This window comes from Mesocricetus auratus, unplaced genomic scaffold (assembly GCF_017639785.1).
Source record: "Mesocricetus auratus isolate SY011 unplaced genomic scaffold, BCM_Maur_2.0 Super-Scaffold_100025, whole genome shotgun sequence".
NCBI lineage: Eukaryota > Metazoa > Chordata > Mammalia > Rodentia > Cricetidae > Mesocricetus > Mesocricetus auratus.
Genome location: NW_024429206.1, coordinates 12283922 through 12299505, shown reverse-complemented (window position 1 = coordinate 12299505; position 15584 = coordinate 12283922). Strand labels below are relative to the sequence as shown.

Genomic DNA, 15584 nt, shown 5'->3' with positions numbered 1-15584 from the left:
CAGGTGTGGACTGTGACATCGATGTTCCTAAAACCATTCAGATGGTACGGTCCCAGAGGTCAGGGATGGTCCAGACAGAAGCACAGTACCGGTTCATCTACATGGCCGTCCAGCATTATATCGAGACGCTGCAGCGCAGGATCGAGGAGGAGCAGGTATGGAATGAGGGACTGGCACATGGGCTCAGCTCCAGTCCAGGCTGCCTGGATTTGTACTCTTAAAGCTAGAGCAAGGCTCTCTTTATCTGGAGAAGGTTAACAGATCCCCACCCCAGTAGTCCCTCTGGAAGCTATGGTCATCCTTTGCCTCCTAGCTCAGGGAAGTGCGGTGCCATCCTCATGAGCTCTGCCATACAGAAAGGAAGTGACTTCTACATGCCAGGCTTAGAATCAGGACCTACAGTTTTTAGCCTGCTTCAGCTTTGATCTAGGCTGGTTTATTCTGAATCTGTCTTGTAAAAATGAATGCCTTGTTCTTAATAAAGCATGGCAGTTTGAGCCACTAATTTGGCTGCATTGAAACAGTGAATTTCAATTTTAATAAGCTGTACATAATGAAGAGTGTGCAGTTGGAGTCATTCCATGTGAGGCTATTCATAACAGACACAGAGCTGAGTTAATTAGGATACGCTGAGCCCAGGGAGATGAGGAAGGAGAGCTGTTCTTTTGGGGAGCTTTGCTTATTCCCCTCCTGAACCCCATTGTGCTGCGGCAGATGGGTATCTGAATACCAACAATGTTTGTCCTTTTTACTGCTGTTGCCTTCCAGAAAGCCCAGGAGAAGAGGCTCAGTGCATGTCACAATGTGGCAAGCTGCCTCTTAATGGGTAACTTTATTTAATTTTTTAAAGACCATCTCACTGTGTAGCCCCGGGCTGGCCTGAAACTCACTATGTAGACCAGGTTGGCCTCGAACTCATAGAGATGCTGCTGCTTCTGTCTCTACATGTTGGGATAAAGGTGTGTGCCACTATACCTGATCTGGAAAAACATAGTCACATCATCAGCCTTGGGAGCCAGAGGGAAGTATCCCTTCCTGGGCTTAGGTACTCACCCAGACACCCATGTCAGGTGCACACATTGAGAAATCAAGTGTGCATAAGTACGTGAGGTCATATGATTGATTGACAAGCCACCTATCCTGAGCCTCAGTGTTTTAAATCTGAATTCAACATAACAACATAAGCTTTTTTTCTTTTCTTTTTTCTTTCTTTTTTTGGTGGCACTAGAGAGCAACCCGGGGCTTCAGACACACTGGGCCAGCATTCTACCACTGAGGCTCACCCTAGGGCTTCATGCATACTAGGCCAGACTCCACCACTGATCTGCACCCCCAGATCTGTAAATGCAGATGAATACTCTGAGGCTCTTCTTCCAGTTACATTCAATTGGTGCCATTAATAGTTTAAAAAGAGAATAAATTTGATGAGGCCCAGAGAATAAATTTGATGAGGCGGCATCATGTTTGCTAAGTCTAGTCAGGAACAATTCAGGAACATTGCCAGGAGTTCTCTGTTTCACTTGGATTTGTATTTATGTTAGAATTGAGAGATACAAACTGGTGGATCAGAAATTCAAGTTTATCTTTGACTATGTATTGAGTTTCCAGTCTGCATGAGCTATATGAGACTTGGTTGCAAAAATAACAAAACAACAATGAAAAAGAAACCACCACTGCACACAAAAAGAACCAACTTCCCCCACCCCTGCTTATTTTTAAATTTCATTTTAAATATGTGTGAGCCAATGTCCATGTGTGGGTGTGTGCTTGTTAGTACAGGTGCGCACGGACCCTCAGATCCCTTGAAGCAGGCTGTGGTTTTGCATTGCCCAACATCACTGTGGGGACCTGGGCTTCTCTCTGCAGGAGCATTTTGCATTTTTACCCACAGCCGTGGCTCCCTCTCAAGCCCAGCAGATCCTTAAATTAAGCAACAGGACAAAACTAATTCAGGATAATGAATTATTTCGAAATGTAGTTATTTTCCAATTTAGGATGAGTTAAGGCCCTTCGGGAGTAAAAGAATTTGCTAAAGAAGGTTAAACGAAAACAAGAAAGGGACGGTTGTGCGAAGAGCCATGGGAAAGGAAGGGGAGAGAAAGAGACAGAGACAGAACACACTTGCTAGCAAGACAGAAACACACAGAGGAGGGTGTGGGGACAGTCATGAGTGTCTGTGTCTCACAGGCTCTTGTCTCTGCAGTTTGGGTGAGAGGTTGTTTTTTTTTTTTTTTTTAATTTTCCATTTATAGTAGTAAGTACTCCATTTGCAAAAGCAGTGTGTGTAGTTCCTTTACCCAACTTTTCTGAAGGTTAAGATATTAACACAAACATTCATTTTCTCTCTGAACTTTAAAATATATGTAAAAAGGGAACATTTATAAGTTACGTGTATTTTTACCTCTTTGCCTGTAAGCATGTTTGTATGTATTTTCAAAAAAAAAAAGAGGACATTCTGTTACTTAGTCATGATCTATTACCAAGCTGAGGAAGCAGACACTGATAGAAAGCTCTGTGTAACCTCAGATCAGTATGCGCTCACTTGCCAGGGTCCTAGGGTCCATCCCAGTGCTACACACAAGCACCCCAGGTGGAGCCGCACACTTGTGTAAGTTAAGCACAGGGGCCGAGGCAGGAAGACTGCATATTCCAGTCTAGCCTGGGCTACATTAGATCTTCTCTTTGCAAAAACAGAACCAAGCAAGAAACCAAAATTATGGTCTGGAGAGGTAGCTCAGTGATTAAGGACATGTACTGCTTTTGTAGAGAACCAGAGTTCATTTCCCAGCATTCATGTCAAGCAGTTTAAAACTGTAGGTAACTTAAGCTCCAGGGGATCTAACCCCTGCCCGTCAACACACACACACACACACACACACACACACACACACACACACACACACACACACACACACACACACACACACACACAGAGCTAACATACCCCCCCCCACACACACACAGAATGCTAACATAACCTACATACCACATTCCGTTTTTATAAGCTGTGGTCAGGGTCATACCATGTATGCAGCTGTCATGTTTCTTTGCCTGTCTTTCATATGAGTGGTTTCTGTGTCTCACTGTCACTCTGTCCCACTGTCAGTCTGTCCTCCATAGTTGGGAAGCTGCCAGTTGTTCCCTCTCCTAGAGACTCCGGCCATTCTCTGTTGTGTCCATTGCTGAGTTGATTCAAGATGGTCAGGTCAGCTTTGCTCCTTGAAGATGACAGTGAGGTTTCATATATATGTGTGTGTGTGTACATGTATCCATATGTGTGTGTATATATATATTTGAATTAGAAACAATGTTATTTTACATATTGATCCCAGTTCCCTCTCCCTCCATCCTGCCATGCCCTCACTGGCCTCCCCATCCCATCTCCAGCTACTCCCCAGGGAGGGTGAGGCCTTCCATGGGGGATCATCAAAGTGACAGGGAGGTTTCTTCTTCTTCTTCTTCTTCTTCTTCTTCTTCTTCTTCTTCTTCTTCTTCTTCTTCTTCTTCTTCTTCTTCTTCTTCTTCTTCTTCTTCTTCTCCTCCTCCTCCTCCTCCTCCTCCTCCTCCTCCTCCTCCTCCTCCTCCTCCTCCTCCTCCTCCTCCTCCTCCTCCTCCTCCTCCTCCTCCTCCTCCTCCTCCTCCTCCTCCTCCTCCTCCTCCTCCTCCTCCTCCTCCTCCTCTTCTTGTGAGAAGTTTTATTAGAAAGGGGAGGGAGGGGGAAGGAAAGAGAAAAGAGGTAAAGACACAGAGGGATGACAGAAGAGAAGAGGGAGACAGGAAAAGTCTGCCCTGTGGGGACACTGGGAAGAGAGAGTGGAAAAGAGAACAGAGCCGAAAAAAGCAGAAAGAGAGGAGGAGGCAGAAAGAGAGCAAAAAAGTGGGAGGTTTCTTTACTCTGAAGCAAGAGTCATGCGTGCACACACACAGATGCAAGTGCACACAGACAGACACTAAGACTCATACATATGGGGGCTGGGCAGTGGTGGCGCACACCTTTAATCCCAGCACTCGGGAGGCAGAGGCAGGCGGATCTCTGTGAGTTCGAGGCCAGCCTGGTCTACAGAGTGAGTTCCAGGATAGGCTCCAAAACAATACAGAGAAACCCTGTGTAGAAAAACCGGGGGAAAAAAAAAAGACTCATACATATGTATCCCACTTGGGGAAAAAAGATGGATGTACTCAACTGGGGATGTGGCTCAGTGGCACAGTGCTCAGCCCGCATGACCTGGGTTTGCTGTCCACTGTGAGAGGGAGGAGAATGTTTGAGGCTGGAAGCAGCCTATTTCTCATTGTACTTTTTTTTTTTTTTTTTTTTTTTGGCTTTTCGAGACAGGGTTTCTCTGTGGCTTTGGAGCCTGTCCCGGAACTTGCTCTTGTAGACCAGGCTGGTCTTGAACTCATAGAAATCCGCCTGCCTCTGCCTCCCGAGTGGTGGGATTAAAGGCGTGTGCCACCACTGCCTGGCCTCATTGTACTAGTTATACATTGTGTGTGTGTGTGTTTACACATGTGTGTGTGCGCGCACTTCCTCCTTCTTTCCCTCCCTCCTTTTCATGACTGGAAGTTTGTGACATGATTTATTTGGCCATATCTTGGTGGGTTGGGAGACAGGGACAAGACCAGAAGCAAAGCATCTGGGGACCTACTTGTACTTGCCGGCCACATGTCAAAGGTTCCGTCAACTCCCCAAACTTCATCACTAGCTGGGGGCCAGGCACTAAAACACATGAAGCTGTGGGAACTTTTCCATTCAGGCTGGAGCAGGGCCCTGGGAAGGCCGACACTGTTCTATGTAAGCCATTGGGCAGTTGGAAGCAGAGGAGTGATATAAAATCACTTTGATTTGAGAGAGGACCCTACCTCCCGTGGAATGGTGGACCAGACTTGGGCACTTCGAGATATAACTGTGATGGTTTGTACAGTGTGTGAGCTGAATGGGAAAATCAAAATAGTGGGAGGAGTCAAGGCTGTGTCCCAGCCAGGGGCACCTGCCTTCCATTCTGCTCTTGGCTGGGGAGACTGCTTGCCTTTAGAGTTTAGGAAAGGTCAGTGTATCTCCCCATGGGAACGCTTCACTGCAGATGGTTTTAGCCTTCCTGCCCCTGAGTATCAGTTGGCCTAGATGAATCACAGACATGCAGTCTTGATCTGGAGGTTTCCTGGGTACTGGAAACACAGAGCCTCCCCTTACCTGGAAGTAAAGCAGAACCCCTCATCCCCAGGGCAGCCACTGGCTCATCTGGACATTCTTTCTGAATGATTGGAAGGCTCTGAGCTTCTTGGGCTGCTCTCACCATCCATCCTAGTGGTTCTGCCCTTTTGCCCTGTCAGTTGTTTCTCTCTAGAAAATGCTGGCCACTTCATGCAGAAGCAATTGGTTTTAGCGTTCCAGAAGGTTCTGAGAAAGGAGGAAAGGGTGGTTGCTGTCAATGGGAATGACAACACTGTTAGTTGGTACATGTGACAGTATGAAGTTGATAATGCTCCCTCTCACCTCCTTTGCCTCAGCCCAGAGCGGGCTGGGGATACTAGAAATGGCCCCACAGAATGTAGGCCTGTGCTATGGTGTCTCCCTGCAGAGACCCCTTCCTCCAGGGCTCACTGAGCTTCAGGTCTCAGCAGCTTCCTGAGAGTAGTTGCAGTGAGTAGCTTGTGTCAGGTGCCAGCTGCCTCCCTCTTTTCCTTCTTTGGCCCAGCCTTCATGTTGGAGCACATCCCTGCTGTCTGCAAACTGGTGTGCTGTACGCCATGGTCTGTGTGGGAGACCTCTGCTCCTGAGTAGCTGTGGGTCTGCTGGGCTCCTGTCAGTCTCAGTCTGGTGATATAGACACAGTGCAGCAGAGTTTCTCCTTGACACCCCCCCCCCATGTGCCACCTGTCTCCATCTCTGGAACCCAGAGCAACCCCAAGCTTATTTATACAGAGACAAGGACCCATATAGCCCAGACTTGTCTCCATCTCACTGTGAAGCCGTGATGAATTTCTGTTCTCCACCTTCTTAGTGCTGAGATCACAGGTGGTTAATGTGCTGCTGGGGCTGGAACCCTGGATGCCTATGCTAGGCAGGCACTTTTTTACCACCTCAGCTACATCTTCCCTAAGTGACTTACTTTTTTTTCAAGTGCAAGTACATGTTCTGGAGAGGAGGTTCAGCCACTAAACCCTTTACACTCTTCCAGAGCTCCTGAGTTCAGTTCCCATTATCCATGTTGGCAATTATAGCAATAGCCTATAACTCCAACTTCAGGGACTCTAATGCCCTCTTCTGACTTCCAAGGGCACTTGAATACATGTAGTATGCACACAGACACACTTGTACAATTAGAAATGAAACACAAATATAGACATCTTGAGACTGCATAGACCGTTGTTTGCTAGTTCAGATGTTGGTCAGTGAGGTCCTGGTATCTTTTGTTGCTCAGCATTTTATATGAATCTGTTTGCACACAGTCCTCTCCTCTCCTCCCCTCGGCTGCATATTGTTCACTATATGGACAGTATATTCTTTTGCTCTTTTGGGCATTTATAAAGAGCATCATGCCCCAGCCACCCTTGTACAGTTCTTAGGCTTCCATGCAAGGGTTTCCCAGTGAGACACAGATGTCACCCAATGCATGCTTTTCATTTTCACTAAAGACTAGCTAGTAAGTGCTGCCTTCACTGTTGAGAACCAAATGGCATTTTTTCTTTTCTCCAGTGCCTGGGGTCAAGTTCAGAGCCTTGTGCAGCCAGATAGGAAGTACTTATTGCTAATTATGTTCCCAGCCTCCCAGTTTAACCTCTCTGAGCACTGATGGTAGTTCCCAGGTGTTAGTTAGTCTTCAGTATGGCCGCACTTCCTTCCTAGCAGTGCTAAGGTCAAGACAGTTTCGCTGCTCCCTTGATGGATTCCACTTTGAGATGTGGGAATCTGCAGGTGAATGTGAGAAAAGGTAACTGGCCAATGGAATGGTGCAGCAGGGAAAAGCACTTGCTGTGCAAACCTGACGACCTAAGCCCAAACCTCAGCACCTTCGTGGAAGGAGAGAGCTGACTCCACAGGGATGTCTTCTGCTCTCCACACGTGTGTGGCATGTGTGAGTCCTTATATATCACATACAAATGCAAAGACATTGTAAGTTGAGATTACATTCCTGTTGATTTTCTTTTTTGGTTTCCTTGCCGCATCACATCATTAGAGTCAAAATAGCATTCTGAGGTGCTGTGATCTTTGCTGATGTGTGTTAGGAGGAGTATCTCAGTGGCAGGGCACACACCCAGTCATGTGCCAACCCCAATGCTAAATGAATAAAGTGCATTATTAAGAAGTCCCCTGCGTGCATGTCTACTTGGAGTAAATCCTTCTGGAGTGTCCCTGTTTACAGTCTACTGAACGTGGTGGAACTGTGCTAAGGAGCAGGGCCTCTGGTCTTGTTAAGCGGGCAGATCTTGCATTACTGCAGCTCCAGGGGCTCCGGGGGACTGTGGTTCCAGGCACCCCTCCCGAGGGTGCTGGTCCTTGAAGGAGACAAGCTCCTCCTGACAGTGTGATCAGCTTGACAGGGTCCTCAAATTCTGGCCTGTCCATCTGACTCCCTCTTTTCCTTTGATAAAATTGATTTTTGTTTGTGTATTCTCTTAAGAAACAATCCCAGTCTTCCTTACCTGTATTTTTCCAACTTTCAGAAAAGCAAAAGGAAAGGACATGAGTATACCAATATTAAGTATTCCCTGGTGGACCAGACAAGCGGCGATCAGAGTCCCCTGCCACCTTGTACCCCAACACCACCCTGTGCAGAGTAAGTAGTGATGTGCCTATGTCGCTCTGGTAAAAGCTAACAGCAGTTGTTTGCAATATTTCCAGCTCACACTTGCTTGCTGCCCAGTGATAGATAGTACATGGGTGGGGTTGGGGTTGAGGGGCTCTCTAGGAACTGTGTGGACAATGTCTAAACAGATTCTAGGCTTCTAAACAGTAGTCACGTGTCCTAAGTCTGTCAGGTCAGGGTCCTCTAGGGAAAACCTAAACCTAATTTTCCTTTTGCAGGGGGCATTATTTCAGTGGAAAGTGCTGTCTCTTACAATATGTTGTGACTCTTTGACCAGTAAGAATAAATAGATTTTCTGTTCATGTGTGGACATGACTATAGTCTGCCAATCTTCTTGCTAGTCTGTTTGGTTTTGGTTGTCTTTTTTTTTTTTTTTTTTTTTTTTTGCTTGTTTTGAGATAGGGTTTCTCTGTGTTTAGCCCTGACTGTCCTGGAACTCACTGTGTAGACCAGGCCAGAGATCTGCCTGCCTCTGCCTCCTGAGTGCTGGGATTAAAGATGTGTGCCACCACTGCCTGGCCCAGTCAGGGTTTTTAAATCAAGGGTCAGAAAGCCATAGCCCACAGGCCTAGCTTTGCTTTAAGGAATTTCTTAAAACAAAACAAAACCAAACCAAAAGGTGTCCATTCCAGGAGGGAATGACAGACAGCTGTGTGTAGGCAGGCTGCAGAAGCAGCGGTGGGTGGCTTAGGGGCATGCAGAGGGGACTCATTTTCCTTGGTGCTCAGTGAACAGGAAGGCAAAGCTCGAAGCTCTTTCCACACACCAAGTGAAGTCAGAAAGGCAGTGTCCAGCTGTGGTGAGGACAGTTTTGTTTTCAAGGAACAGCTGTCGTACAGCGGCAGTTCAGGTGCCTTGGTTCATCTCCACAGGACAGCTTGCCTTGGCAATTGCGGCCAGAGCTTTAAGAGCACAGTGACCTCTGACCTTGCAGCTTGGAGATTTCACCAGATCTTGGGAAAGACTTTCCCCCAGAGGCATTCAGCAGGACATGATAGTTTAGGACATGTGTGACAGGAAGCCGTGTGACATTTCCAGCATGGGAGATGAACTTAGAAACCAAGTGGAATGCTGAAGGACCATGGCCTGTTAGTCAGACTCCAAGTAGCACTCAACTGTGGATGGGAAAAGGAAGTTGTTCCTGATTTTTACTAGTTTTTCACTGACACCAAGTGCTGCAGAAACCACGAGTATCCAGCTGCTTGGAGTTCTCAGGGTTTGAGTATTTACCTTGCAGTGTGCTGCGTCCGTCTCTACAGATCCCCCTGTGTCTGTTAGATAGATAGACAGTCTGGAACTTGGAGCCATGGGCTGATGCTTACAGCTTTCTTGAAGGCAGTGTCTTGAGGCCATTTTGGAATGAAGTACCCCAGTCTTCCATGCTGCTGCTCTGTAGCCTGCCATTAAAGACTCCCAAGAGAGGCAGAACTTGTCAGGGCCCATATTCACATTCTAGGAGACCCAGATCCCTGCAACTTAAAAATGACAGTTTTCAGGGCTGTTGGCCAGGTTAGTACTGAAGTCTGTGACCTCTCTCCCTCACTCCACCCCTGGCACTCCAGTGCTCAGTGTCCATCAGGATCCTGGCTTAGCCACATCCCTCACACCATACCCCCTCTGCCCCTCATGCACTCTTTCCTGGGAAAGGAAAATATCAAAGCATGACACACACGGTGGTTCTTTCCAGAAGGCTTGTCCAGTTCCCGGTTTAAAGTAAAGCACCCAGACAGCCTTTGCTAGCCTGGTCACGTGACTAACAGTGTACTGTAGAGTTGTGGCCATAACATTAACTTTCTCTTTCCCCTGGAATCTGGCTTGTTTGCTTCTGCTGTGGGCTTTTAAAGCCCCACTGACTTTAATATTGGCTCTACACAGTTCCCTCAGAGAGCAGACAGAGGCCTGTGTTTACATTCTCTCTCTGTTAAACACAGAAATGAAATCCTGTGTCAGGGGTGCTCTCTTCTGAGTCACCTTGCCTCCTCCTGTTTCCCTCAGCCCCAGAAGGCTGCCTGAGGATGCTGGTGTTTTGAACCACATGCTGCAGTAACTTACTGGGGAGCCAGCACCTTTCCCACAAAACTCACCTCAGACTGACGGCCCCTCTGCCTTGCCCTTCGTGCTGTCCCCACACCTCAGATCCTGGGTCCTGGGGCTGCTCAGAGCTCCGGTCCTCCTGGCCCACACAGACTCCTGATGCCCTTCTTAGCAGAAGGAGGCTGGCCTTCTAATGCTTTAGTTCTCCATCCAAGGCTCTAAAGGTAGCTGTAGCCTTCCTGCACCTGTTCCGATGCCTCTCTGGGAATGGCCACAATTCCGGTTTTGTGTGCACATGACCCAACTCCTTTACTGTGCCCTACACCGTCTTCCCTTCCCCACACTCAGAAAAGGCACAGGACTCCAGGCCTGACTGCTTGTCCACCTTCATGATGATGCAGCGTGTCATGTCTGATGTCCACGAGTCAGCTCGTGGGTGAGCAGGGGATCTCAGCAGAGCTGGGCCAGATGGGACGTGGCAGGAGTTCAGGTGTCTTCCTTCTTCCTCTCCACAGAATGAGGGAGGACAGCGCTCGAGTCTACGAGAACGTGGGCCTCATGCAGCAGCAGAGGAGCTTCAGATGAGCCCTGCCGGTGGCAGCCCGCAGGTATTTCAACGCTGAGGTGCTCTCTGGGACTGTGATTCACAGGGTTCCTAGATAGGCAGGGGATTTGTGTATGCCAGAGCAAAGCCTGCTGTGCCTGAGCTTTGAAAACCAGCCTCTTTTTTCTGGCCTTGTCCCTCTGCAGGCTAGGCTACAGTTCACTGAGCATTAAAGTCAGATCAGATAACGACATGGGGTGTGGCTGGCACTTAACAGCAAGCAGTGGCAGCAATGGCGAGCAGCCACCACCATTCTGCAGGTAGAACTGGGCTCGAGTGGCACAGGCCCTGCTGTGTGATCTCTTGGTGTCAGGATCAGCCTTTGATTGGGGGCCTCCCTGGCAGTCACTGTGGTTGATCCACATAGGTGATGTGGGCTTGTGTGCTACATTAGAAGCACACAGTACGGTATCACACGCTAAAAATTCCTGTCAGCAACTGTATTTCAGCAGAGAGCGTTTGTCTGGCATGTGTGTGACATGCTGATTTCAGTGCCCTGCACCCTCAGAGAATATGAGACTATGCTTATCTATGTGTGCTCCCTAAAAGTCAAAACTTCTTTCTTTCTCAGATGCGAACTTTCACCCCTTCCCTAAAAATGTCAAGACTAGATGAGAAAGTTTCCAGGACCCACGTGTTCAGAAGCTTGCCTGCCTGGGTTGACTTTTGAGAAGCGAAGTTTGGAACCATTTGAAGAGCAAGTGTCTAATCGGCACCTCCCTTCCTCAGATAAGGGGGAAACCGCTCTGTGTTATCAACAATGCTATTTTCATAGAATTGGTTTTGAATTGTGGAAGCAGCTAAATTGTGCTCTGTATTTTACACATTATGGGACTCAAATTGTAGCTATGGGCAGGATTTTGTTTCTTTTTATGACCTTAACTGATCTAATTTTCTTTTCCCCCTGTCTCTTTGGGGAATCATGGGCCCCTTGTGAAGAAAGGATTTGGGGAATTCAGGAACAGCCTCTCCGAGAAGCCAGCAGTCTGTAAACTACTGCTCATCGTCTATCGCCCAGGGATTGCTTAGGGTTGCCCGTCATTGCAGAGGCTCAGTGTTTAGTTCAGGGGCCGGGAGGCCAGGCTGCAGGGTTGCACTGGTCAGGGCCTTCTGGTGTGCCACACCGGATGGGAAGAACATGAGGGCTAGCCTTGCTTTTATGGCAGATTGATGATGACCCAACCATTCCTTAGCATCCCACCTGTCAACACCGTGGCATTGGGATTCTTTGCACTCCCCGCAGGTGCATGTTGGGGTACATTCAGTACAGAATGACCCAGTCAAGGACAATTCACTTTGGTAGCAAAGCAATCATTCAGCCTGTAATGTGAGTCTGGATAAACAGTCATGGCTGAAAGCCCATGGGCGTTGGTGGATGAGAAGTCTTTCCTCTGAAGATGACTCGTTGGCTTCAGTGTGGACAGAGAAAAGGTGGAAAAAGTGGCCATGTTGTCTTTGCACTGGAGTCACCATCTTGTATTAGTAAGACCCCTGGGTGAGTGGCATCTGGTCCTCTCTTGTTCCTGACTGACCCACCCCACCCATTCCTCAGTCTTACCTGACTTGCATGAGCCCCACTGTCCTGTGGGGTCACTTGGGGAGTTGGCAGCATGGCCGAGACACTGAGCTTCTGTATTACTTGTGGTGTCTTCCAGTTCTTTTCTCTTGGGTATCTCTGTAGCCTGACTAGCAGGGTGGCTGGGCCTTTATGTGTCCCCTAAAGCTCAAAGGCAGAAGTGGCTGGGCCTTCTTCAGATTCAGGCCTGGAATGACCATGACTTCTTCCGTGACTGCCTGCAAGGGAATCAGACTCAGCCTGAGGTGTGTAGTGGAGATGCTGTGCTCTGGGGACCCAAGTCTGTCAGATGACCCCATCCTGTGCCATGGAAACAAGCGGCTATAGTTAGCAAGAGCCCAGGCTGTTTATAGTAGCTGGTGTAAACTGTGGGTCAGATAAGAAATGTACAGTGCACATTCTAGAAGCTTCTGAGCCAATTTTTCTGGCACCACATGTTGCACCATCCTCACCTGAAGACCTGGTGTAGTAAAGGTGAGTGTGTTTGGGGACGTATGAAAGCTCGTTCCTGAAGCACCACAGATGGGTGAAGGTGATGCTTCATTGGGCCTTGGCTGAGCGAAGAGCGGCAGTCCTGGCCAGGCCTCCTGTCAGGTCCAGTCAGCCATTTGTGCTGTAACCAAGCAGCAGGGTTTGCTATGTTCTGCCGTAAGTGCCTTCTCCACAGACACCCCCTCTGCCTGCGTGTTAATCGTTGAGAGCGTGTTTCACCGAAAGCATCCGGATTGACGCTCATGACCAAACAGTGGCACAGCCTCCACTCACGTTCTTTTTGCTTCGGTTCCTGAAAGGAAGGACTGGACCCTGCCCTGCAATCGCTCCTTTCTGAGGCCTCCCATTCCCTGGCAGCCTGAGGTAGTTGGGAGCCAGGGGCAACCATTTTCTCAGAGCATTTGTGTTGACCCTTGTCTCTTCTCCACTGGACTCATTGCTTCAGAGCACAGTGTGGCCTTGGCTGTGTTCCCTCATCAGGGGAAGGTGGAGACTGCTGTCTTCTCACAAGCCTGTGACGGAGATCAGTTCAGCATTCACAGCCAGGATCCCGAATCCTATTATCTTAGCACATTGTCAAAATGAACCGTGTTGAGGATGGCGGTAATATCTAGACTCTGGACTTCGGAAACAAGGTCTCTCACCAGCACACAGAGGTTGGCTGTCCAGCTGATCTACTGAGTTCAAGTCTGCCTGCAGCTCAGGATCCAGAGCAGAAGACCTGTTCTTAGCCCACAGAAGTGGTTTCCTTCAGGTTCCCCTCTGTAAGGAAACGGATCTGTCAAGTGTGGTAGTTGCAGGGTCTCAGGGGAGGGTGCTCTGTGTGTTGGAGGCAAGTGTGGTGTCTGGGAAGGTGAAGTGGTGGGGGTGTGGATTTGAAACAATGGGAGTGAAAGTTGTCGAGGTGGTTCATGGGCAAGTTGGAGGGCACAGAGTGACAGCAGGTCCCCTCCCTGCTGAGCCTTTTAAATTAGAAACATAGGATTTTATACTTGGGGCAAATCACCTTGGGGTTTCTAGAAAGCCACACTTAACAGTCTTAGTAAGAGGCTTGCCACACTGGTGTGCACCCTAGTGATGCCCCAGGTGGCCTCTGCCGTGCAGTTGGTGCCTTCCTAATGGTGAAGCTGGGGTTAGAAAATGCTGAGGGGTGACGTCAGCTATGTTTTTACAGAGCTGGTGGCCTTCAGTGGCTCAGAAGTAGTCAGCGTTATTTCTAGGGTGTTTGCTGGGAGTTCAAGAACATGAGCATTGTTTTCCTGTGCAGAGACTGAGGCAGGTGCACTTGTGAGGTGTTCTGTAGGTGTGATCCTTAGGGAACAGACTCCAGGCAGAAGTGCAAGCCCGGGGCAGGCTTTGCTCCTGTCGGTTGTGGGGTCTCTTTATAGCACACAGTCGCCCTGGCTTCAGACGCCTTTCTTAGGGTCTGTGCTAGTCCCCCTTTGGTAAGATAAGCTCCTGAGTGGAGTTCATCACACCCCCATCACGAGCAGCCTGCCGCTTCTGGGCGGGCAGGGCACAAGTGAAAGCAGAGAGCAATTGCTGTTGGTGCTGTAGAACTTGGCTGTGCATCAAACTAATTTTCACCAGTGTTCCTCCTAAACCTCGACCATGGAATTAATAATTTGCCTGTTTATTTATGACCTAATTGTGACTCTTTTATTAATAAAGCTGATGGGAAAGGCTCCTCCCTGAGGCTGATGAGTAGACTCACATTTAACTTCCCCACAGTGTATGAAGCATCAGGCAGAGTATTACAGAAATATAGTATTTTATTGATAAACCTGTCCTTTAAAAGGAACATGTTTTGGGGTGTCATCATTTTGGTGTGAATCATGTAAATGTTGGCTGTTTATTACACTTGAGTGGCAGGACACGCACTCAGCTGCTGTTCTGCTCACACATACCATGTAGTCTGCAGTTTTTAAAGTGACATTAACAGAATAGTTCAGGTAGGGAAACCTCAGAGGTCATCACCTCCCCACTTGTCATGAGTGTCAGCTGCTTTCTTAGCTGAAGTCATCAGAGTATATCTGCATATACTCCATGTATCACCAGAGGCAGTGTATTTGTGAGCTGTCTGCAACTAAAAATTAGAATAAAACCATTTTCTTGTATTACAGTATTTGCCATTTGCTTTGTTGTCGTGTGTGTGGGGTGGGTGGGAAGAAGGGGGATGATGGCTCAGTCAGCCTCTCACAACAAGAGTGTCTCAGGCAGTAGGTTCTGCTGGAAGGCCTCTGCGATGCGGAGTAAGGGGCTTGACACTCCAGGGTCTCGTTGCTGGCCTGCCCTTTGTGGCTTCCAGGGACAAGCAGAAATTCTGGCTGGAAGGACTTGGGAGTAAATAAAGATCCCAGACTGTGTGTGACCCCAAGAATGACTGGGAAATAGTTGGAGGAGTGGTGTTCAGGTTTATATATCAAGGGACAGCACCACACTTGGAGACATAGGTGCTCCCTGTCCAAGCCATGTCCAAGCAAGGTGTTGTCTTTATTTTGTAACCCTGGAGGGCAAACCTAAGTTAGCACTGAGCCCACCCCAACCCCTTACTGGGGGGTTCTGGACAGGCTTTCTACTGCCAACCCATGACTTCTATCTCTAGGCCATGTTCTTCTGACACAGCATGTACTGGACAGTAGGAAACCATGTCATAGACACCCGAACAGGTGCTTGTTTGTCTGCTGTTGGGAGGGGAAGGCATTGTTACTTTCACTGGAAAATGCCATGGTACTTAGGGTCCAGCCTAGGCATGCCATGAAGATGATTGGATCCACTTGGCTCTCCAGAAAACCAGATTGCCTTTTAAATGCCAGACTCTGGTACCTGCTAGCTAGGCTAGAGGCAGCTAGCGGGTGTTCCTCTGAAGGTGTCTGAGACCAGATTGGTAAAGAGAAAGGAGCTGGAACCTGGCTCAATGCACTCACTGCCGGCCTCTCCACGCCTCTTAGTTCGTGTCCTCCCGTGATCCCGAACTGTGCATGGTGGGTAGTGGTGATGTCATGAGGCCACGAAAGAGCCCACCAGTGCTGTGCCCCTCCAAGATGGGCACAGTTCCTCCCCTGTGGAG

General features: G+C 48.5%; 1 protein-coding gene across 2 annotated transcripts in view; it reads left to right on the top strand.

Moving 5' to 3' along the window:
• Positions 1–14631, top strand: part of Ptpn11 (protein tyrosine phosphatase non-receptor type 11) — a 61147-nt gene extending 46516 nt beyond the window's left edge. For both annotated transcript variants that reach the window (XM_040731607.1, XM_040731606.1), the window contains exons 13-16: positions 4–155; positions 7666–7778; positions 10358–10450; positions 11018–14631. In XM_040731607.1, the coding sequence (XP_040587541.1) occupies positions 4–155; positions 7666–7778; positions 10358–10427 (335 nt within the window). In that variant the 3' untranslated portion in view covers positions 10428–10450; positions 11018–14631. The remainder of the gene's footprint in view (positions 1–3; positions 156–7665; positions 7779–10357; positions 10451–11017) is intronic.
• Positions 14632–15584: the final 953 nt, after the last annotated feature.